Below are 24,760 nucleotides of genomic sequence, written 5' to 3'. Positions count from 1 at the left end.
AAAAAAGGAAGTTATACTAGCTACCACAACAACCCCACTAAATTTTTCTCATAATAAGGGAAGGTGGTCGGTCGTTGGTACCCTTTTGTTTTTAGTTCATAACTTTTCTATATTTACACAATGTGGTGATATTTTTATACCAATGGAAGTCTATAGACATAAGCTAATAACTGGTGAAGAGTTTTGATTTATTCCATCTACTGGAAAAAATATTAAAAATTTTGTTAAGCGTTGTTTTTGTGCCATTCCACAATAGGAAAGCCCCATATAAAGGTGTGGCCAAAACTACCAAAAGGCCAATTTTCGATTTGGGCGACTAAAATGTGATGAATACACAGCTTATAACCTATATTTCTATAATCAGGACGGTTTTAATTTCAAACTAGCCCCTCCTAGAAAAGATATTTTTACATTTTTTGGGAAAACGGACAGCTTTGCCATGTTTTCGTCTCAAAAGTAACATATTTATATTACCGTTACAAAGCTCTTAAACAGGCTTTGCTATTGTAATAATAGATCCGTCCAGGGGAAATTATTTTTTAGTAGTTTTGTAAAAGCATATTTTACGCAATATTTAACGAACAAACCATTTTTGCCTTTCTCGTGTACTAAGTATACGTAGAAACCATATGATCGCTCTAAAAAGCATTGAAAAAAGCCTATACACTCATAGCGTTGTTATACATATCTGACTCAGTTCAAAGAATTGAGGTAGTGTCTGTGTTAATGTTCGTGTGTGTGAATGTCTGCATGTAGTGAGCAAAAATGGTCTTAACTCTTTTTCAAGCACTTATAAACCGATTTTACTCGCAACAAATTTCTCATTCGACAGAGATCGTTTGTTCCATTGTTCCCTATTGAAAAAGGCTGGATCCCGGACTATGGGCTCAAAAGTTATGCTTAAAATACATTTTTCTTATAATGTACGAGAAAGACAACTTATTACCGCTAGAGATTAATCAGGTGTTTGATGAACTTCTTATTTTTCAATTTTCATCTGAGTTACTTAATAATGCCACTTCAATTGAATTTGGTGACGAACACAATTTACATAACATTTTTGGGGAGGGTTATGTTTTGACGTTGCGCATATTTCGAGAAAAAATCATCTACATATCATATAAAAAGCGTTACTCAGTGAGAAGGGAAGTTTTGACATTTCTACATTATAGGAGCCTATAACTCGCCATTTAACCATAACGTGTCATAACGTGTTGGATGAGTAGTGTGTTGAATAACTCCTTAGCACAATACCTTTTTATAATTATGAAAGAAATCTTGATGAAATATCAAATAAATGAAATTCTATTTCGTTGATGTCACAATATGAAGCTGATTGAATCTGTTCTTCTACCGTCGCTTTGATGGTTTAATAAGTTCTGCTTAGTGAATTTTCAACACCAGAAGCAGATGAGTACTTTTTGATGATTTTAGGAAATCTTTGTTGCGTCCATTTGTCTGTGACACAGTATACAGTTTATATGACCATTGGTATTTTATCCAGCATCAAACAGGTTCATTTGCAAGCCAAAAAGTGACCAAATTCCGTTGAGTTTGGCTAATGTACAATATGACAAAAATCGATACTATGCCGAAAATTGGCCGCATACCCCATTGAAGGCTCAGAAAAAATATTTTTCTTTCCTATCTATGTTTTAATGATGAATACCACTGTTTATTGCAGGCAAAAATGTTATCGATCATTTAGTAATTTGCGTTCGATCATTTAGTAGTTTGTCAATAACTCATTCCAGAAGCTAAATTTCAAAATGTGTTGTATGGGGGACTCCTAGTGCGAAGGTTTTTCTACAACTCTGCCAAATGGTTCGTTGTTTGAATTCCACTACTAACCGAGTTATAGCTATAGTATCAGTAACTTAGACTAAATGATAACAAAATTCCAATCATTTGGTTAAAGCTACTGCAACTAGCGCTATAACTTCGTTATTAGTGGGATTCTAACAACAATCCATTAGGCAGAGTTGTAGAAAATCCTCCATACAACAGTCCACCATACAACACATTTTGAAATTCAGCTTCTGAAATGAATTATTCACTATTCACAAACTACTAAATGATCGAACGTAAATTACTAAATGATCGATAACATCCTTGATTGCAGGATTCATAATTTTGGCCAAAAATACCTCCTTTTTTCCTATTGTGCATTCTGAAAAAGGTGGTCGATTGTCGGCACCCCCAATAACTCATTCAAAATTAAAACAAATATAGATATAAATATATGAAGATATAAATTATCAATCAAGGGTGTTATGGCTGAAAATATCCAGATTTATTTTGGCAATAGTAATGAATTTTATTGCATTTGAGTACATTATACACATTTTATCAAGATTTTGAAAATTGTTGTTTTTGCTTACAACTTTGCTTATAGCCTGAAATCAGGCAATAAACTAATGATTTGTCTTGATATTTCACCCTGTACGTAGGAATCCCAGGAAACATGGGACAATTATGCCGTATGACGGCAGTATGGTGGCATTCAATATTGAATCACAAATTAGAGGAAATGTGCTTTGTAAATACGTAATGCACTTACCTATCCGATCGTTTTACTTCGATAAATAACGCTTGGCAAAAGACCAAACAAAATTTGGAGTGCGTTTTACCTTGATAAAAAATATTTTCTCTGTAAAATGAAACAAAGGCTTCTAAGTGCTTCGAAAATGAGTATAACAAGATCATGCTTATTTAGCACACGTGTGATATATAATATAGGGTGGGTGTACCAATTGTCGCCATACATAAGAACAACTATTTTTTTAAAATAAGTAATAGGCATGTGGGTGGACTTTATATATCAAGCGAAAGGTTTTACTTCCTGATCCTTAGAACAGCTGTGAAAACCACAATAAAATTTGATATAATCCTCAAAATTAATTAATCCATAATAGCATGTACTAGTTGTGGCACTATTCTTAATTTTGGTTCCTTATTTGGCAAATCCCATTGTTTTCTTATGGGATTGGCCAAATTGAAACCACTAGTGCGACAACTGGTGCAAAGGACGTCAAAAATTAGGCAAAATCAATTTTTGCAATTATGCTTTGCTTTTTTTGAAGGAGATCAAAGGTTTTATCGTATTATATGAATATGCCTTAGTGATATGAACTTTGTTTGCGGTATATCTAGCCCATGTTGAAAAAACAATATCTGTTTTCTGTCAAAAGTTACGACAGGGTGCCGACAACCGACCAGTGCCAGCAACCGACCACATTACCCTACTGGTTAAATTAGAATAGAGCATAAAATTTCTTAGATTGCGGAGATGTTTGAATATAATTTCTATACTAATCTGAACAAATGTGATAATTCTTTGAAAATCTTTTAACCTCCAAACTTTTTGTACGGAGCGAAACGATCCACGTTCGTTTTGGCTCGATTTCTCGAAACAACATTTTTGTCACTATATTAAAAAGTCTAGGAATTGTGCAGCACAATAACTAAAGAAAAAAAAATGAATGAGGTAGAAATTTTGTGTAGGATATATGAAACTTGTTTCCACGTTTTAACGTCTGCAACCCAATTGGGTTGAGTGATTTATTTATTAAAGTAATAGGAACTTGGTCATATTTGAATATGTCACAATAATGTCCCCTACAAGAGACGCTTTAGAGAACCATAAAATTTCGCACCAAAGCTCATCATCAAAATACGTTGTTGAAAAGCATGTATTAATGATCGAATCACAAACGACTATATTTTGTGTTTAGGATACACCAGTCAACATAACTCGGATAGTGATCCAATTTTGCGTTAAATTACTCAAGTGCGTGGTACGCTCCATTCGAAAACAGGAAAAAGAATAGTTCTAGTGGGCAATGCCGGGTTTAATTCAAAGAAAATATATTAGGCATGATTTTCTCAAAATTCTTAGTGAGATTCACATTTACTCTGGTTTTCGAAGAGCTGAGTTTTGTCGGTACTGTCTCAGGAATCGCCCCTGTCACCTGGGATGCAGGTTCATCGATCTGTTGACAAAACTGAAACATGCACTGCCTCTTGTACCGCTGTGTTGATAGCGCCTGCAACGAAGGTGATGTTGGTTGCGAATTCGTTTGGTACGGTCCTAGCGGGCGTTAGACGAGTTTTGCAAAAGAAGTTTACTACGCCTACTATGGAGGCCAAAATTGTTAGTTACAAAATTGGAAATATCTTTTGAAGCAAAAGAAATTTCATTTGCAGCGTTCCTTGACATTGAAGGAGCGTTCGATAACACAGAAATATCAGCAAACCTTGAAAGCTCATGAATTAGTGCGAGGGCAGTAAAAGGGTATCCTCAAGGAGGCTTGCTATTGTGGTCTTTAATCGTTGATGATCTTCTAAACAACTGGAAGCACGAGGTTTCGAAATAATTGGCTTCGCAGATGTTATAGTTATATTCATCAGAGGAAAATATGACTGTGTAATTTATAACCGAATGCAAATTGATTTAAACTTCATCGCATTATGGTGTGAAAAGAAGGATTGAATATAAATCCTTCAAAACTCATATTAGTAGCGTATGCAAAGCAAAGAAATAATTCATTTCCTATTTTGAAATTGAAAGGCGTTGATTTGAAACTTTCAAATTCAGTCAAGCATCTTGGTGTACGACCTGACAATAAGCTGAATTGGAACTAACATTTCGAAGCAGCAATTAGCAAAGCTACAAGTGCTTTATGGATAAGTAAGGCGACGTTTGGTAAAAAGTGGGGAGCTGTTAGGAAATCTTCAAGTTGATGTTTGTCGTTTCGGTGGCATACATGCTGAGGACTCGGTACATCTTTTATGCCATTGTCCAGCAATTTAAAAAAAAATTTACAAAAGCTGATAGATCCCTCTGAAGTTTAGAGAACAAATCCCAATACGGTAGTAAAGTTGTTCATTAGAACCATAATACCGAATTGGGACAACGTTGCAAGTTAAGGCGATGCGGTTGCTCTACATAGCAATATTGCGTCAATTTGACAAAGCTATATCACAATAGATCTAACAAATGGTCGCAGTGATTTAAATACACAACATGTCTGCCAGGTCAACTTCTCTTAAGTAGTCTATAATGTGAATGGCATAAATCAAGCTCTATCTGGAATAAGGGCGAATGTCGCAAGAGAAGATTATATTCGTCGACTTCCCCTCTTTAAAATAAAAGTGACAAGTAGCGGATTTATTTGTGGTTTATCACCTCATAACGATAGAAAACAATGCAAACTTGCATTCTGAGGTATTAAACTGCAAAAAAAATTCCTCTGCTTGTCACTGTTATTCAAAAAAGGGGAAGTTGATAGAGATAGAGCCACATTAAATGTTTATATCTAGCGCTTAGAATCATTAGGGCTAGACTGTATTGATCGATTTCTATTCTTCGATTTTATATTTCGTTAGTAGCTCAGCTGTTTAAAGAGCTACAACCGTGATTGTTGCTTCTGATGCGAGAATTATAATCCTTATCATACCAAACCATTCAATCTTCGAAAAACTATTGCAATTCGTTACATTATTAAAAAGAAAACATCGACAAAGAGAAATCTATCAATGCAGTTACGCTCCTATGATTCCAAGCGCGAGATATTTATATTTGTATGAACACTCTCCTGGTGGGAGATTCTCTACTCGAATCTTGGATTTCGCATAAGTGTCTCTCATAGAACCATCCCAGCCCACACTTTTTTGGTCTTTCATACACTGCCGCTAACCGCAAGTCGAGCACATCTGTATATGGGGCTCCATATACAGATGTGCTCGACTTGCGGTTAGCGGCAGTACAGGATTTCGATGAAATACAAACAATAATGTTAAGAGGATCATTTGACAGATGGTATTATCATCATCATCATCAAAGGAAATAGTAATTTTTGGTTTACAAAAGCTTCATTGCCTTGGTAAAGATCCTTAGGCAAATTTTGGGCTCAATCGGACATGCCTTAGGGATGACGCAGGTTTTAATTTTTTGAAACCGTGAGAAATCCCTTGAAATCTTGAAAATTCATAAGTTTGTTTTAATGCCAATTGACTGAAAAATGCACGAAACGTCGAGATTTCACATCTTCTTTTTCTACATTCCAAATAGAATTGGCCTGCTTTTCAACTTAGTATTCTATTGGCAGTTATGAATTAGGTGCTTTCTGTGTTCGCCACGAGTGGTACAATTTTCAATAAGTTCGTCCAGCTATTTGGCTTCGCCGACGACATAGATATTATGGCACGTAACTTTAAGAAGATGGAGGAAGCCTACATCAGACTAAAGAGGGAAGCCAAGCGGATCGGACTAGTCATCAACACGTCGAAGACGAAGTACTTGATAGGAAGAGGTTCAAGAGAAGACAATGTGAGCCACCCACCGCGAGTTTGCATCGGTGGTGACGACATCGAGGTGGTAGAAGAATTTATGTACTTGGGCTCACTGGTGACTGCCGAAAATGATACCAGCAGAGAAATTCGGAGACGCATAGTGGCAGGAAATCGTACATACTTTGGACTCCGCAAGACGCTCCGATCGAATAGAGTTCGCCGCCGTACCAAACTGACAATCTACAAAACGCTCATTAGACCGGTAGTCCTCTACGTACACGAGACCTGGACGATGCTCGTGGAGGACCAACACGCACTCGGAGTTTTCGAAAGGAAAGTGCTGCGTACCATCTATGGTGGGGTGCAGATGGCGGACGGTACGTGGAGGAGGTGAATGAACCACGAGTTGCATCAGCTGTTGGGAGAACCATCCATCGTTCACACCGCGAAAATCGGACGACTGCGGTGGGCCGGGCACGTAGCCAGAATGTCGGACAATAACCCGTTGAAAATGGTTCTCGACAACGATCCGACGGGCACAAGAAGGCGAGGTGCGCAGCGGGCAAGGTGAATCGATCAGGTGGAAGATGACTTGCGGACCCTCCGTAGACTGCGTGGCTGGCGACGTGTAGCCATGGACCGAGCCGAATGGAGAAGACTCTTATATACCGCACAGGCCACTTCGGCCTTAGTCTGAATAAATAATAAAATAATAATAATATGTTCGCCAATTGCAAGAGTATGTACCTTGTGTGATAAGTACAATGGATACATTATGCCGATGGAGCCGAGAGTGTTTCCCACCTATAAACACCCTAGTCCGGATCGAGAATCGAACTAGCCATCTCCGCAATCCTACGCCCTTACTCGCAAGGATAACTGAACACCTGAAGATTTTCCGAGCCGACGAAAATAACTCAATACTCTCGAATCTTGATTAGATAGCAAAATGAGATATGGGCATGATCAGACGAAAACAACAACATTTTCCACTAAAATATCATGAGGAGATCAAGCTACGCTATTTGAAAGAAGGAATCTATACCATGTGCTATTGGCTTGTTCTTATCCATAACATATCTTTGATGTTTTTGTATGTTCTTTTATCTCTTATATCAATCAAGTCTATATCATGTTTAGTTATTCTGTTCATGGCTTTTGCTCGGGTTTGCATTATCTTCGATTAATTGTATTAATCGAAATTGACTCCTGAATCTTTTTAGAACTTTGTTTTGATTAAAAACAAAATACTGTACACGCTCCTGTATTATTGTTATCCACACAAATGAAAACAAAAGAAAAATAAATCAAATCAATTTGTGATTTAATTTTTTGCATTCGCAATTAGACAAAGTGCACATGCACAATTCTGCGAAAAATGAGAGCCACAAATGCTTATGTTTCGCTTAAAACAACCACTCATTTGACAATCAATTATTTGACTCACCCCAGAGGACCGGCATTCATTTTCAGTTGGAATCGTTGGCTTTTCTTATGTACGGAAAGTGGAATAGGAAAAAAATGTAGATATCAGCCCATTTGTTGAAGTATTCTATATGCAGGATCCAGGTGTGGGAGTCGTCTTCCTGTCGTCGAAGGTTTGTCACCCACCAGCAAACATACAGACAGGAATTAAAGCAAACCATAAACGTATATTTGAATGAACTCTTTGTAGCCCACAAATGAAACGCCGTACCTAATTATCTTAGTACAGGTTATCCAGCCTTCGATTCGAATAATCTACATTATTGATGATACATAGTTTAGTAGATATGCGTAACCTTTTCTAACGACATTCTCTGGTGCCTAGTCAGACTTGAACCTAAATAAACAAACAGTGTTCTGTAGACATTTTCCCCAATGTAACGAAATTTTAATTGCTAATCGCATGGCCACTACACTGGCTTAGAAAAGTCATATCATGCTTCCTCCCCTTAATGTATGCCATGTACATTCGGAGCACGTTCAACGAAAACGCTAATATCGCTGAGCCTTTTTCTGTACAACTTCCCTATCTTCCTAATGTTCGTAAACTGGCGCAACCACATGACCGCTGTGCTACCCTTCCACTTGTTCCTTGGCGTTGTTTTCGTACCCAAGCACTGAACTTCCTTTTTATGTTTCCGCCTGTCGTCGTTCTCGTCGTTGTATGCCGCCCACATGTTGGCACGGGGCAAACCAAGAACACAAACTGTCGCCAAACACCGGATTTGGCATTCGCCCTAATGAATGCATGCAACAGGGCGCTGGCTCATGCTTGTCACGCTTGCTGAATACTAACGTAGAAGTTGAAGTTCTTGTAGCTGTAACCTTGTTCGTCTAAATATTCGTTTCTAGGATTGCTCAAAAACATAAACTTAGCCTTAGAAGCGAATTGATCACATTTTTGTTTTATTATAAAAAATATACCAGAAGATGTTGAAATTTGGTAATGTGACAAATATTTTCGAATCAGACGTTTCAAAACCAGTGTTGGGAAATAGTGAATATGAACTTTAAAATTCACCCAGCATTATGGGAATGGTCTGGATGTTTCTAAACCAACTAGCTATGAGTAATTACCATAATCTATCTTCCAATCAATTAATTGGGTAAGCCGTAAATATATATACCTCTAAACTGTGGAAGCCAAAGTTTAAAACCCTAACATAGTTGTCCACTTTGCCCTTTTCCTCATATTGCCGGCTCCAATTACGTTTCTGACCGACCCACGATGTGCTTCGTTCTAATTTCCATTGATAAGCATCACTACATGGTACTTACTGGAGAGCGCTACTGGAAAAATCAATCATCACGGACTGTTATAACCTGAGGTGCAGTCCGGCGGGGCTACCGTCTTCGTCGGCGGTAGCGTTTCCAGTTGCCACTATATTGAGTGTTGTTGTTTCTACTGCTCCACGGTTTTTACTGTGCGGTGAAGCTCCAATACTGACACCACTGTGGCTGTACCATTCGAAAGGGGTTATTTTTAGCCCTTTGTGATGCGGTTCTCCACTGGGAGTCTGCTGATGGCGGACGGGGAGATCTTTATTTATCCCGGTTCTGATTTCAACTAGACTATATCTGGTGCTGGTGGGGTATAGAATTTCGTTTTCATGCTACATTGTTTAAGTGCCTTGTTGGCTGATGATTATCCACATCGGAATGGCGAGCGATATGTTAACAATAGTCTAAAAATCTAATTTAGCGATAACGCTGATACAAAATGAGTTTCCAAGCTTTAGTAAAAACTATAAATATGTTATTTCATTAATTCAGTGCATAAATGATTCTATTTTCATTACACATGTTTTCTAAATGAATTTCTGTTAGCAAGAACCAGCTTTCTTCTATAATAATTTTCAACGAGAGAATGACGTGACAAAAACTGTCGGCAAAATCAGTACTTCTCGCCTGTAACATTAAAAAAATGCTTGAAATCTGATCATGTTATAACGAAAAAATGTAGAACATAATTCATCATATTTTATTTTATTGATTTTTAAAAACGGTGGTCCACTGATTAACTCCAAACTTAGAGCAACGTGTTTAAAACGCTGATTTCATAGTTGAATCACTTCCCTCTATAGGTACTGCAGCTCTCGGTTGCTGCCATGAGCGTTCCCACCTCTAGCCTTCTCCCAGTGAACGCAGTCATGGAAATTTTACGGTGTGAATTATTGTAACCCGTACACACGTCAGCAATATTGTGTACTCCCGTTTTGCAACAAATTATAAGCGAGAAACAAATCATTCGAGACAGCTAATGGCCAGACTCAAATTACGAGAATAACTTCAATAATCGCAGTCCCTACCTTCAACACAACATAGTTTTTCGAAACAGCAGACCTACGAAAAGGTGTGCAAGTGTACACCAGAGCCACAAGCTTGTTGTGCCGAAAGTTCATTCACTCAACAAGTCAAACAGGAGAATCTGCCCGAGAAAATTAGTTTTGGGCAATTTTGGGAGGCAACCCGCTTCTCTGATGATGTCACAAACACCACCAACGACCATGTGGCTCCATCGTTCACCATTTGACCGACCACCGTACCCTGACTGGAAACAAGAGGGGGTGCCCGATTGCTGTGTGGGTGTTAGGCGAATTTCCACCCGCTTCCGCCTGGTATGTGAATGTGAGCGTGTTCGCCTCGACAGAGGCTGTAAACTTTTTTTTTCGTAACGAGATGAGAGGCACGATAAAGTGGGAAAGCGATTATTTTACACTTCTGGCTTCTGATTCCATAACTAGATAAAATGTCTTACTCACCACAAAGGGGGCTTTAGAGAAGATTGCGCGCTCTCTTCGTTTGATCTCCGCGTGTGGCGGGTAGCCCTGGTTGGCGCATTCACACCAGTTTACAGATTAGGCGCCTCTCCGCTGCTCCGGTGTAGTACCTACACGCTACACAGTCCTTCGAGTCGTTCTTTCTCAAGGTCATAACGATGCTACTCTCGATTATTGGCGAACGTATCGGTTGGTGATTTGGTATTAGAGAAGCAAAGATTGTGTGCCGTTATGCACTGTTTATTGGGAGATGGGAATAATTAGGTTACGGTGGGGTTCTCGGTCGAGAGGATATGAATGTTGTCTTTGGATATAGCGTAAGCGTATTCTGTGATATAATTTGTTCCACCAACCGACTTTTCCGGCAAAGCATTGAATACATTAGTTTTTGCCAATAACAATCGTCAAGGGCATTCACTCTAGACTTCTTTGAAAAATACTTTCGGGTGCAGATCTTTGTCTACCTTCTGAGATAAGAAATGAATTAACTACTATTGTCGCCAAATTCTACAAAAGATTTGTATAACAAAATATTAATGCTTCTTTAATTCTTTGTCTCTGATGTAGAATGGATTCTGATGTAATAATGATATCATAGCAGACTTGTGTAAAACTCAGTTTTGAAACCATAAAAGTTGTCCATATCAGAAAGTGAGAAGTTCCTTAATCTTCTCAGATAAATGTTTCAATATCTCAAATATTAGCCACTTGGTATTTGAAAATTTGTGTGCTTGCTCAAGCTTTAATAACCCTTTCTAACGTGTTCGGGTCAATATTACCCGCATCGAACTTTCAAAATGCAATATCTTTTAAATGCAACAAAGTGAAGATTTGAAACTTTATGACTTTTCCTATTTCGTGGAAAACTATGTTCGTAAACGTTGATCTACTTTGTAGGACGTTCCTGAAGGGTTTAAAAAACTCACACTTACGGTGTTCGCCGATCGTATTGACCCGGATTTGACCTAGCAGTATCTCTGACATTTTCAGCCAAAATTACATGTTTATATACTCTAAACAATCGCCAACTCATACATTTTTAGAAAATGACTTCAGATTGATGATCGGCCACACCCAAAATCTGCAATCGCCAGTGAAAGGATCGACAGTTCACCACTACGGCGCAACATCGACTTTATTATTGTTTTCTCACGAAAATGTCTTAAAAATTATTCCAAGGATATGGAATGTGATGCTGTCAATATTCCTGCAGATGTTCTACGTTTTCCAAATCATTCTGAAGTTCTACCACGCCAACTAACCTCTGTACAAAACCAATAGCAACCCTATGTGTTCATATTGGTCCATAGAAGCCATGTGTATGACTCGCGATTTAGATATGTTCAACTGTGGTCTACAGTAGCCTTGCGAGCAAGGGCGTAGAATTGCCATTCCGGAGATTGCGAGTTCGATTCTCGGTCCAGTCTAGGATGTTTTCGGGTGGGAAACATTTTCGACTTCATGGACATAGTGTATCCATTGTACTTGCCACACAAGTTTCATGCAATGGTGGGCACAGAAAAGCTTTCAATTAATAATTGAGGAAATGCTGATAGAATACTAACTTTCAAAGCAAGCCAAGTTCCGGCTGGAATCTAGTGCCATTGAAGAAGAAGATATGTTCAACATGGATGTTCTAAGTTCTCCAAATAATTTGGAACTCAGACCGACATATAGGATACAAAAAAAAAAGCATGCCTTACTTTTTTCTTTAATCTTTCGTTTATTTTGGAGGCTCAATTGCCGTTAAGCGTTACGGAGCCAAAATCAAGTTTAACAATTCATATCTCAATTCTTGTACATAATGTTTGTTTTGGGGAACCGAACAAATCGCGGTTTGGTCGAGGTTTGGGAGTACAATCATACAATAGGAAAGGAAGGGAATTTAGGGTGCTTAAGTAATTACGATGCTGATGTTCACATAGTTGATATTCTTGGCGATGTAATCATGCCTTACTGAATCAATCGATCCTCCGACAATCGAACGAGTTATTATTATTGAACGTAAGCCCAAAACAGAACGTTTGGTAAATATCTAGTATCAAGATTATAGTAGTTACAATTCATCTATCACGTTGTGAATAAAAATAACAAGCCCAAATGTATGATTTGCTAAAGTCTTCGTGAAACTGCTTTATCGATTTCATTATATCCAGCGGCATTGATTGGTTAGATTGTTTTTCTCATCATCCACCATTACACTTTACTATGAGAAACACAACCTTGATGAAGACTAATACGATATCGCATACGTTAATTACGAGTTCTAGAAAGCAGAACTGGGTAGACATACTGGACGAAAGCGATGGAAATACTTCAGCTTAAACCGAACTTACTCTGACTGTAGCTGTCAGAAGGACAACAGTGCCCAGGATACACTACCAGCTAAGTAAGCATCCCTTAATTGGCGGTATTTCATCATTGGCAGACCCGTGGAAGCGTGAGAAATGGATCTTGTAAGGACCATCAGATCTACACACCTAAAAATAATTATGTAATTTTAGGTGCTGTGACACCGACAAATACGAGCGTCATTTTTGACGTAAAATTAGGTGGTACTTTAATTTTACATCACAACTTTATTGACAAAAAAATTGGTTGATCAGAACGAGAATCGAACATAAGTCCGCTGTGTGAGAGCCCGGCACGCTACCACTCAGCTATCTCCGTTTCTTGAAAGAGGGATGATCGAAGTAAAACTGGTTCCACGATTTGCACTGAACAAGTATTTCACTGCATCAAGTCATTAACTGCTTGTGCGTTAGGTGCGTTGCAGTGGGTGCTGTTCCGTGACATGTAATTTTAGGTTCCGTGACATGTAATTTTAAATCATCTGACATTGAAAAATATACGATTCTGTTTATGTCATGTGGTTTTGAGTCATTTTATTGAAATACATCACCTGTAATATTCATATTTTTTTGGTGTGCTTATTAAGTATAGAGACCTACAGCTATGGGCTGGCTCAACTTTAAGTAAGGCATTTTTCTGTGTATTCCTGAGACGTTGGTTATTGGTAGGATTGTAGGAACAAGCATCAGTAAAAAAAAAACGTGTTCGACACTTGAATTTACTTTTTTATTATAAAACGAGTACGTACTATCCCATTGAATTCCACCACTTGATTGTAACTCTTAACAGATACGTATTTCTACGTTAGCGTAGCTTTGACTGACTACACATATCTATGGTTGCTACTCCGTAATCAGTGAAATTGCACAAAGAAGAAACTGTATGATTTACTGGGTTTGTTCAAGTATTCTCAGTGTGCAAGTTTCAGTAACTCTAATGTTCAAATGATCAATAAAGGCGCCGGCTACGTCCTTGTAGTCAATTAGGAAAAGGAAAGGAATATTAGTAGGTGGTTTTTGCTATTTGAAGACCAGAGCTTTCTACTGTTTTTCTCGGTTGATGATTTGATGCATCCGTCGGGGAACAATTCATTGGATGAAACGATTGAACGATAAGCTTTTGATGAGATAGTTTCTGCAAATATGGTGGAATTCAGGATTCTATAAGCTCTCGTTATTTTATATTTGCCTGAGCGAGCAAGTTGGAAAGCCTTCTGGCAGGAACAGACTGCTTCGACTTGCAGCATTTCCACTGATCCCAAAAATCTCAATCTGCCTGCTTGTTTTCAAACTCCCTGAAGAGGTTTCCTTTGGGTTATATTGATGGGTCACGAGCCTTTTGTTTTAAAACCTTGTCGGTTTTTACTTGAAACAAATTTATTTTCAGATCGATTGGATGGGAAACATTGTTAAAGCCTTTTATTCAAAAATAGAAATTAAAAATGATTGTCATTGACGTGCGTTACCTCCTCTACATAGTTGCTTCAACGACGACTCACGGCGGCTGCAAAACATTAATAATTGAGGATATCCTACTATAAGTCGAGACTATATAATTTTCTTCTCTATATTGCCTACTCCTAGGAAAAGTTTTTCGCTTCGTACAACTTGGACATAATAGGGAAAAGCTTTTATCTTGGTCAGTGACCACTCACTGAACAGGAATAGTGGATCTATACATTTAGGTTTTTCACTAAGATAACAGCATTTTGTTGTCTCGTGAACAGGCGTCGCCATAATTCATCAGTCATTTTTTTACCAGAATAATGTAATTTTGCTGTTGAAGCATGAAAAATAGTTTGCTGAGGATGAGCGTCGTTTTGACGAAATTATCTTTCAGTATTTTGCTAAACAGTGATTATTTTTGTCGAGCTTGAAGAAGCTTACCATTCTAGAATAAAGGTAAAAAGTCAGTTGACCTGAGCATTATGCTGGGTCACATTAGAGCTCAATAAAAGGATCATTCTTAACTGCATATATGGATAGGACGAAAGCAATGGATGATACTGCTGGAGAGCTTGGAAAAGCTATAAAAAGTTCCTATCGCAAAACATTCAATGGCTGTTTGCGCATACATGCTGTGAACCTGAGACCTATAACACAATCGAGGCTGCTTGGGTAGTTATTAAGAAAATGTGCTCCACCCATCCATCAATCTACGGCTTGTTTGTATGTATCTTGTGAGAGTACAGGAATTAGATTACCATAGCATGGGTGACTGGATAAGTTGAAGTGGTAATTCTGTTTTACTGTCCGCCATAAATGTGATCGATATCCGAAGAAAATGAGTATTTTGATGGGCGTCGTAAAAGCATTATATAAACGGTTCGTTTTTGCAGTTTGATATTCGCTGTGAGCAAAAGTTTCTTGTTGTTGGATCAGTGCAAATGAAGGTGAAAATGTTTCTCTAGCGCATAAAGATGGTGGTTCTGCTGAAGGAATCCGTCGGAAGTAGTGTCCCGAGCAGCACCAGTTAGACAAAAGTGGTTGCAACAACTTGATTGGGACTGAATCTGGTCACATATAAGTTGCAGTGGCTCATGCGGAACATGTGTGCTGCTAGGGGTACTTATGTGTGACTGATACAAAGGCTCAATCTCTCGAATAGTTGCTCAAGTCAGAGTTCCACATCTAAGTTAAGTGTTGCCTTCGCACATAATAGAGCGGAGGCGGTAGTTGGGGGCAGCTTTGTTGCCTAGAATTAGCGGAACGACGGTACACCTAACCGCAAGTCGACGGTTTTGTGTTTTCTGCCACTTTTCACTTGATCTGTGATTTCGGCCTGGCTGGTGCTGGCCGAACCAACTAAATCCACGACGTTTTGCACGGAGGCAATCCGCATAATGGGGTGCGCACAGTCGGCCGAGGAGCGTGCAGCGGCAGCACGAAGCCGCCTGATCGAGCGAAACCTCAAGGAAGACGGCATCCAGGCGGCGAAGGACATCAAACTGCTGCTGCTTGGTAAGATGATTGTGTTCAACTACTTCAAATTGATGTTTTATATCTATAGGAATCCCGGACATGCATGATTTACCAAATTTTTATGAAACCCGTTTTTGAATTATTGTTGTGCTTTCCCGTTGGAAAAAAATGTCCTAAAATAACTATAATTTAAATTTTTCTTAAGAACATCATATACCAATCGAACCTCTTTAAAAAATTCAAATTCAAAACGATGGCTAGGCAAATAAATCAAGTGTTTTTGCCTTTCTCATTCACTAAGTTTACGCAAAGGCCTTATTTTCGATCTAAAAACAAAATTTTATAGCAGACCCAAAGACCTAACCGTGAATGTGTTATATTTCTAACTTTTTGCCATTTATCATGCACAAGAATGGCACTAGATCGATAAATCAAGGTTTTGAACTTATACTTAGACGAAACAACGATTTTGATATGATTGCTTCTGTCAATGACAGTTATTTTCTCCAAAACAAATTGTGCTAATTTTTATGTGTGTTACGATCGATTTCCAAAACGTGTTATCTACATAAAACAATACCAATAAAATCGTATGTCTATGACTTTTGGTTCGTACATACATACTTTTATAGCCTGATATGCAGTAGAGGCCATTCTGAGTCATAGTCTGAACAACCTTGCGTGACTGCAATATAGAGTTTCGTTCAGAGGCCATGACTATTACATTTGATATGCGAAAACCTGGCCAAGGCCGTATTTGACGAGAATAAAGCTTATAAAAAAATATATTTACAAGTGTTTATTTTCAGTAAAACATTACTAATTGTCTTTATGTTTTCCTTGCAGGAGCTGGTGAATCAGGAAAAAGCACAATCGTAAAACAGATGAAGTAAGTACAAGCAGACTAAAGGCATAAATAAACTTATTGGTTTACTATAAGAAAATTATTTTGAGCTTTTAGTGGAATGTCTTCACTTGTCGTACTAAAAGGTGTATTCGATAAAAATGGCACACCGAAAATTTTCTGCAACTTTAAAACCGTATGAGTAAAAAAGCTGAAAGTTTGAGCAAATCTTATTTATTTATATTATTCATTCAGTGGTTCCAATCATGTCGTCGAAACAAGAAATTGCCAGGGATATTTTTTTTGTGCATCTACAATTAAAATCCGGAGATGTACTGGGATTGCAAATTCAACTGGGTATTGTGTAATAAGAACCTTCAAGGAGCATCTGAGTGTTCAACGGAAGGAAAGGAGTGGTTCAAAGGATAATAAAACGACCAGGAGTGGTACAACAGCTCAAGAAGTTTCAAAACATGCCCATTCGAGATGTCCCTATCAAGTTCAAGGTGTCGGTTAGTTTTGTGCAGAGAATCATGAAGCATGCTAGGTTTTATGTTTACAAGCTGCAAAAAGCTCCAAACCGGAATGAAAAGTAAAACACCACTGCAAAAACCCGCCCCTGGAAACTTCAGACGAAGTTGATCACCAAATCGTGTTGCATCGGCATGGATAAAGAAACCTACGTCAAGGCTGACTTCCGACTTCTCGGGCAAGAATATTTCGTTGCCAAGTCTAAGTTCGATGTTCCGGAGGATGTCCGAACGAAGAAGTTGTCGACATTTGCAAAGAAAGCAGGGAATTTGCTGATGTGGTGAAGTAAGCGCTTCCTTCGTTGCTTCCGGAACAATCAACGGTACGATTTACACCGAAGAGTGCCTCAAGAAGCGTTTTTTCGCCATTCATAAGAAAACAAAAGTATCAACTCTGTTTTGGCCTAATCTGGCATCCTGCAACTACGCTCGAAACATGTTAGAGTTGTACCGAACTAACGGAGTAACATTTGTGCCAAAAGTTATGAACCCACAAATTCGCCGGAACTTCTCCCAATTGAAAAATTTTGGGCAATTGTGAAGACGAAACTTCGCAAACATCCCAAAATTATTAAAAAAGAGCTGAAGTTGAAGAAAATTAGGGTAAAATCAACAAAAACATTGGGAAAATCAATTGTACAAAATTTGATGGCTGGAGTGAAGAAGCGCGCATTCAGGATGGGTGATGAAATCGAATAAAACAAATGTTGTAAATCAAAACTAAAAAAAATTCAAGAAAATCCGATAATCGGTTTAGTTTTGGTGAGTAAATATGTGTGTGCCATTTTTATCAAATACACCCTTTATCCCAGTGGTGGAATTAAATGGGATAGTACGAACTCGTCTCTTGACAATTTATTGTTTTAAGTTATAGAATGGCCATCGGTATTCCTGGCTGTCACCTATCGGAATATCTGAAACATGTGACTCAAGATCTTCATCTTCAACACAGTCAACATGATTGGATCACTGTTTTTATTTTATACTAGTCGACCCGTCAGACGTTGTCCTGCATAGTAGGCGAAAATGCGCGTTGTGAACTGCCCATGCGAAATATTTTAATTTTAGTTTTTCATAATTTCTCCACTCTTACTCGTGATTTTCGCATGAGAAAATATCATGTAAACCCGTCGGAAACGATAACGGACATATTTGCTGAAGGAATGTAGAAAATCCATCCAGCCGTTTTCGAGTTATGCGGATACGAACACAGACCATTTCATTTTTATATATAAGATTTATTGCCAGACTAAGGTCGGAGTGGCCTGTGCTGCACATAAAAGTCTTCTCCATTCAGCTCGGTCCATGGCTGCACTTCGCCAACCACGCAGTCCGCAAATCGTCCTCCACCTGATCGATCCACCTTGCCCGCTGTGCACCTCGCCTTCTTGTTCCCGTCGGATCGTTGTCGAGAACCATTTTCACCGGATTACTGTCCGACTTTCTGGCTACGTGCCCGGCCCACCGCAGTCTTCCGATTTTCGCGGTGTGAACGATGGATGGTTCTCCCAACAGCTGATGCAACTCGTGGTTCATTCGCCTCCTCCACGTACCGTCCGCCATCTGCACCCCATAGATGGTACGCAACACTTTCCTTTCGAAAACTCCCAGTGCGCGTTGGTCCTCCACGAGCATCGTCCAGGACTCGTGTCCGTAGAGAACTACCGGTCTAATAAGCGTTTTGTAGATAGTCAGTTTGGTACGGCGGCGAACTCTATTCGATCGGAGCGTCTTGCGGAGTCCAAAGTACGTACGATTTCCAGCCACTATGCGTCTCCAAATTTCTCTGCTGGTATCGTTATCGGCAGTCACCAGTGAGCCCAAGTACACGAATTGCTCAACCACCTCGATTTCGTCAGCACCGATAGAAACTCGTGGTGGGTGGCTTACATTGACCTCTATTGAGGCTCTTCCTATCATGTACTTCGTCTTCGACGTGTTGATGACTAGTCCAATCCGTTTAGCTTCGTCATCTTCTCAAAGTTGCGTGCCGTAATATCTATGTCGTCGGCGAAACCAAATAGCTGGACGGACTTATTGAAAATTGTACCAATCGTGTTAATTCCTGCTCTTCGTTTTAACCCTTCCAAAGCGATGTTGAATAGCAGACACGAAAGACCATCACCTTGCCGTAACCCTCTGCGGGTTTCGAAGGGACTCGAGAAGGCCCCTGAAATTCGAACTACGCACATCACCCGATCCATCGTCGCTTTGATCAACCGCGTCAGTTTACTCGGAAAACCGTGTTCGTGCATTAGCTGCCATAGCTGGTCCCGATCGTTTGTATCATATGCGGCTTTGAAGTCGATGAATAGATGATGTGTGGGCACGTAGTATTCGCGGCATTTCTGCAGTACTTGGCGAATGGCGAACACCTGGCCCGTGAAGGAGCGTTCGCCCATAAAACCCGCCTGGTACTGCCCCACGAACTCTTTTGCAGTTGGTGCTAGTCGACGGCATAAAATTTGGGAGAGTACCTTGTAGGCGGCGTTCAGCAATGTGATTGCGCGGTAGTTGCTACAATCCTGCTTATCACCCTTTTTGTAGATGGGACACACGACACCTTCCATCCACTCCTGCGGCAAAAATTCCTCCTCCCAAATCTTGGTAATGACCCGGTGCAGCGCTCTAGCCAGTGCCTCAGCACCGTGTTTGAATAGCTTTCCTGGTAGTTGGTCAACCCCAGGGGTTTTGTTGTTCTTCAATCTCCTCCCGGATTTCCTGGAGATTCGGAGCCGGTAAAATTATGTCCTGTGCGCGTTCTCCCAGGTCCATCACCATACCGCCATCTTCGTATGCCACATCGCTATTTAGGTGTTCTTCGTAGTGCTACCGCCACCTTTGGATCACCTCACGCTCGTTCGTAAGAAGGTTCCCGTCTATGTCCTTACACATATCAGGCCGGGGCACGTGGCCCTTAAGTGAACGGTCAACTTCTCATAGAACTTTCGTATGTTATTAGCGCGGTACAGTTGCTCCATCTCTTCACGGTCTCGATCTTCCTGCTGGTGCTTTTTCTTCCGGAAAATAGAGTTTTGTTCGCCCTCGTGCGGTGTTGCAGCAATCTCGCCCATGCTGCATTCTTCTCTTCCACTAGCTGCTCACATTCGCCGTCATACCAGTCGTTTCTCTGATTCGGGGGCACCGTGCCAAGTGCAGCGGTTGCGATGCTACCAATGGTGGATCCAATATCTCTCCAGCCATCTTCAAGAGACGTGCGCCTAGCTGCTCTTCTGTTGGGAGTGCCACTTTCAGTTGCTGCGCGTATCCTTGGACTAGTCTACCGTCTCGTAGCCGTCCAATGTTAAGCCGCGGCGTCCGACTTAGACGCGTGTTGTACACCGTCGAGAGTTTTGAGCGCAGGCATACTGCAACGAGGTAGTGGTCGGATTCAATATTCGCACTGTTGTACACCGTTGAGAGTTTTGAGCGCAGACATACTGCAACGAGGTAGTGGTCGGATTCAATATTCGCACTGCGGTAAGGGCGGACGTATTTGCCGATTTTATCGAGTCGTATTATCTATTCAATTGCTCGTAATTATTGATTTTCTGGAGGCTTATTGGGCCTGCGCAAACCTCCTGTCTCATCGGAGGGCCGTCGTATCAGGTCTGTTTTGTGTCCCACCTGACACCAGGACTTGGGCTTGTGCGCTTTGAGCGGCACACGGTCGCTTTGGTGAGGCCTACTTGCGGATACATGCAGCTTTTTATAGGAGTTTAACAGGGCCCACTGTCAAACCCCACCACATCCTAGGCAGGCACCACATCTCGCAGATGGCCTGGAGAGAGATCGTCAAGCCCTTGGACATAGTCCCTGCCCCCCAATGGAATGTATGGGTAAAAATTGGGTTTCATCTCATCGAAAAAAGTCTCTATACAGTTTGACTGTTTTGAAACCACAAAAATTTTCCAGGGGAGGTGGGGGTGTGTGTGGCTACGGGAAAATTTCGAAATGGATTTTTTATGTCAAATGTCTTAGAAATGCATGAAACGTCAAGATTTGATGTTATCCCGAAAAAAAAGTTGATCAAAATTTACTTTTTGGGACTCAGAAAATTTTACGAAATGCATTTTTTTGTTTTGTTTCCAGTTGTCTCAAAATGCATGACACGTCAAAATCTGGTGTTATATAGAAAAAAAAATGTTTCAAAAAAAAAAAATTGACGAACAATTTCCAGGGGGAGGGGGGCGTTCGGGAAAATTTCGAAATCGATTTTTTTATGCCGATTTGAAATGCATGAAACGTCGAGGTCTGGTGTTATTTCTAATACAAATTGTTTGAAAGACATTTGGCATAAAAACATCGATTTCGAAAAAAAAGTTCAAAGTCCTATAAAATCTATTACAGTCGCCTCTCCACATCTCGATATTGAAGGGAGCAATCGAGATAGAGAGAGATCGAGGAATGGAAGGAAAACTGAAATGGGTACTAGATCCAAAAAAGCTCTATTTTCAAAAAAATATTTTTCGCGGTGACACCAGACCTCGACGTTTTATGCATTTCTAAGACATTTGTCATGAAAAAATCGATTTGTCCCAGAAAATCAGTTGTTTTCAATAAAAATTGTTTTCAGAATAACACCAGATCTTAACGTTTTATACATTTCTAATACATTTGTCATCAAATAAAAATAAGATTTCGAAATTTACCTGTACCCCCCACACCCCGTCTGAAATTTTCGTGTTTCAAAAAAATCAAGGTTTGATCGCTTTGGTCAAACCCTTAACGAAGTCCGATTGAGCTTAAATTTTGCATGGGGACTTTTTTGGAGGAGATGAAACTTTTGAGCACTACCCGTTGTCCGATGGTCAAATTTTTCCCATACAATCCATTGGAATCCTACTGTTCATGCTGCCATTATCAATTGGATAATGGACCCATGATCAATCTTCCGGATTTATAAATCCGGTACAAACAAATCAAAACAATCTCGCCAAATAACTGCATATCCGGAGGACTGGGACTTCACGACGAATATATGTATTTACCTGACATCCCGTCACAAACTATAGTTTCAACCGTCTAAGACGAGCCTAACATATTTTTTTCTGAATATAGTTTCAAACAAACGGCTAAATTAGACGGATTCTTTCTGTCCAGAGCGAAATTTAGAAAATCTATGACCCGTCGCGAAATACAAACTACAATTTATCACACACTATCAAGCCAAAATTCGTTAAAATCGAAAAATTAAGGAAAAAACGCGGTGAAAAAACTTGACATGCGGTGTCAACCGCTCAGGTCCTCAGGTGAATCTCATCGTACCAGTATCTGCCCAAACTTAAAACTAAGCTAGGGTGATAATTGATGATACTGTCCATCCACAAAAAAATAGACTATTTTCGTTTTTGGCGCACGTTAAAAGTATATTGATAGCTTCGAGAAGGAAGTAGAGTACAACAAGTAAGATGGTAAATATCATAAAACGTTGCAGTACAAAGAAAAGCCATAAATTACAATTAAAGCATATATGTATGTGCTATGCATTATACACATTGTCTTGTTACTAGACGTATGCATAATTCATGTCTGGCACCAGAATTAAAGAACTTAGCACTAAGGAAGACGGAGAAAGTCCGCACAGAAATCCATAACCTTCCGTGACGACGGGTTTATTGTTGGGAGTGGATTTGATAGGAAAAAAATGAGGTGAAACGTGCACACTAAAGTTGCTAATAAACTTCATACGCCGCAGCCAGTCAGCCATCCATCCAAGCCCACTTTGGGGGAAATTGGCAGGATCGCGTGATTCATTCGTTTCCTGCAACGTCGGTTTGGCGACCGCCCGGTCGCGTATATGCCTACAGTGCTAAAGCTCGACCGAAAATGGCTAGAATACGTTAATAATATTATGGATATGGTTTTCGGGGTGACAGACCGGGGTAAGCTTCAGTAAAAATACAAATTTGAATGTTCGCTAGGTTACCATAAATTACCCAAAATTATTCTATTGCCATTTTTATGACATGGCTTCCAGACTACACACTGGCTTGTCGATCATACCCTTTTCTAGTTCAATTGAACTGAATGAAATTCCTCTTCCGTGCTAATAGCTAGGAAATCATTCGGAATACAAAGAAAAATCAACTCAATCATGGCATGTAGTGATGACAGAAAATATCAACGAATATAAACAATATCAACTAGAATCGTGATGACAACCTCAGACAGTGAGTCATGCCTAATGAGGGTAAAGAATATTGGAAATAGTTTTACATTAGTAAACATTATAGTGCGGCGCATTTGTTATGGACAGTCATGGTTTAGGGGAAGAGGCCCCAAAACGTCCCCCCGATGCAAAACGCCTTTTGTGGTTTCCCTCACATTTACCGTCATTAATATGTCCGTAACAAAACTAGATCTAAAATTATGTAGGATAGGCGAAGAAAGTTTCAAAATAGTGCATGGGAAGGTCGGAAAAACCGAAAATTTCCACATTTTGAAGAAACATCTAACATTTTGGCGAGGCAAAACGCCCTAGTGGCAATAACCTACAAAGTACTTGCGTCTCCACGGACTATCCATACTAGAATGCTGATTCGCCGACGCGTGGTACTTTGTTCCCTAGGAGCCGCCAGCTGAAAGGCGTTTTGCCTCATGAGTTTTCCGGCAACAAAATATCACCACTTTTTTGAAATGTGAATATTATCAATATGATTGAGATTTTTGACAATTTTTGAATGGCATCAACTAGCTATCTTGTTTAACTGATGCATAATGTAAAAATACCCATGAATAGCGTTACAAATAAGACAATAGAGCAGTGTTTGCTTAGCTAGGGCATATTGCCCCCCCTTCCCCTATATGATATTTCCTCATGGAAAAATACTGAGAAAATTTGAGCAAATCGTGAAAAACCAAAATATTAATGTACATATACCTATGAGAATTCTGTATGGGCAGATCAAAATGCGCATTCTCGCCTACTATGCAGGGGTCAACCTACGTCTGCCGGATCAAGTAGTACTTCATATAAGTAGCCGCAACATTTTTCCGTTTGTGTAAAACACGTAACTAGGCCCACAACCGGAGATACTCCTTTATCATTGGCGTCGAATTCAATTTTGGCAAATGTCTCTCCAAAAATTGGTTTCACGGTAGGTTTTTGATCTGACATGATAGTCAATCGAATGAAAACGTTTGATGCTGTCAATTCATATTCGGGTCAAAAAGCTCAATTGACATTGAGATTTCACATGATAAGTGATGTGAGAAGTGATGAACTGTTTAATCCGAAAAATCACTTAAATAGCTATAGAAAAAAAAAAGAGATTTCACGACACTGCAAACATTTCACAGCACAACATTATCAAGTTTTCTCGTTCACCGAAGAAGTTTTATTCTCTTGAAGTAGTCATTTCCTTCATTTGAAGTATTTTTAATATCTTTTCAAGGGTATCGCAAAATATTCCTGTGGCTCCGACCGGCTGCGGCTTCTTTGCCATTGTACTTATACTTGAGCTTACCCACTTGTTGGGTCTCTTCGCCCGGCACGAGATCCGGTTATAGCTTCCTGTCTTTCCTTTCACACGCACACAATAGAAAATTCGA

At 39.6% G+C, this 24,760-nt stretch overlaps 1 protein-coding gene across 17 annotated transcripts in view; it reads left to right on the top strand.

Moving 5' to 3' along the window:
* LOC134211602 (G protein alpha o subunit) overlaps positions 1 to 24,760 on the top strand; it is a 249,645-nt gene that overhangs the window by 41,791 nt on the left and 183,094 nt on the right. For 12 of the 17 annotated variants that reach the window (XM_062688643.1, XM_062688636.1, XM_062688634.1 and 9 more), the window contains one exon: positions 16,679 to 16,721. In XM_062688643.1, the coding sequence (XP_062544627.1) occupies positions 16,679 to 16,721 (43 nt within the window). Of the gene's footprint in view, positions 1 to 15,249; positions 15,365 to 15,473; positions 15,872 to 16,678; positions 16,722 to 24,760 lie in introns of all 17 variants that reach the window. The other 5 variants (XM_062688631.1, XM_062688641.1, XM_062688629.1 and 2 more) reach the window with 2 other exon arrangements.

The sequence above is a fragment of the Armigeres subalbatus genome, chromosome 2 (genome assembly GCF_024139115.2).
Source record: "Armigeres subalbatus isolate Guangzhou_Male chromosome 2, GZ_Asu_2, whole genome shotgun sequence".
In the NCBI taxonomy this organism is placed as follows: domain Eukaryota; kingdom Metazoa; phylum Arthropoda; class Insecta; order Diptera; family Culicidae; genus Armigeres; species Armigeres subalbatus.
Note: the sequence above shows the minus strand (reverse complement) of the source record. Positions and strands in the feature narration are given on the sequence as shown.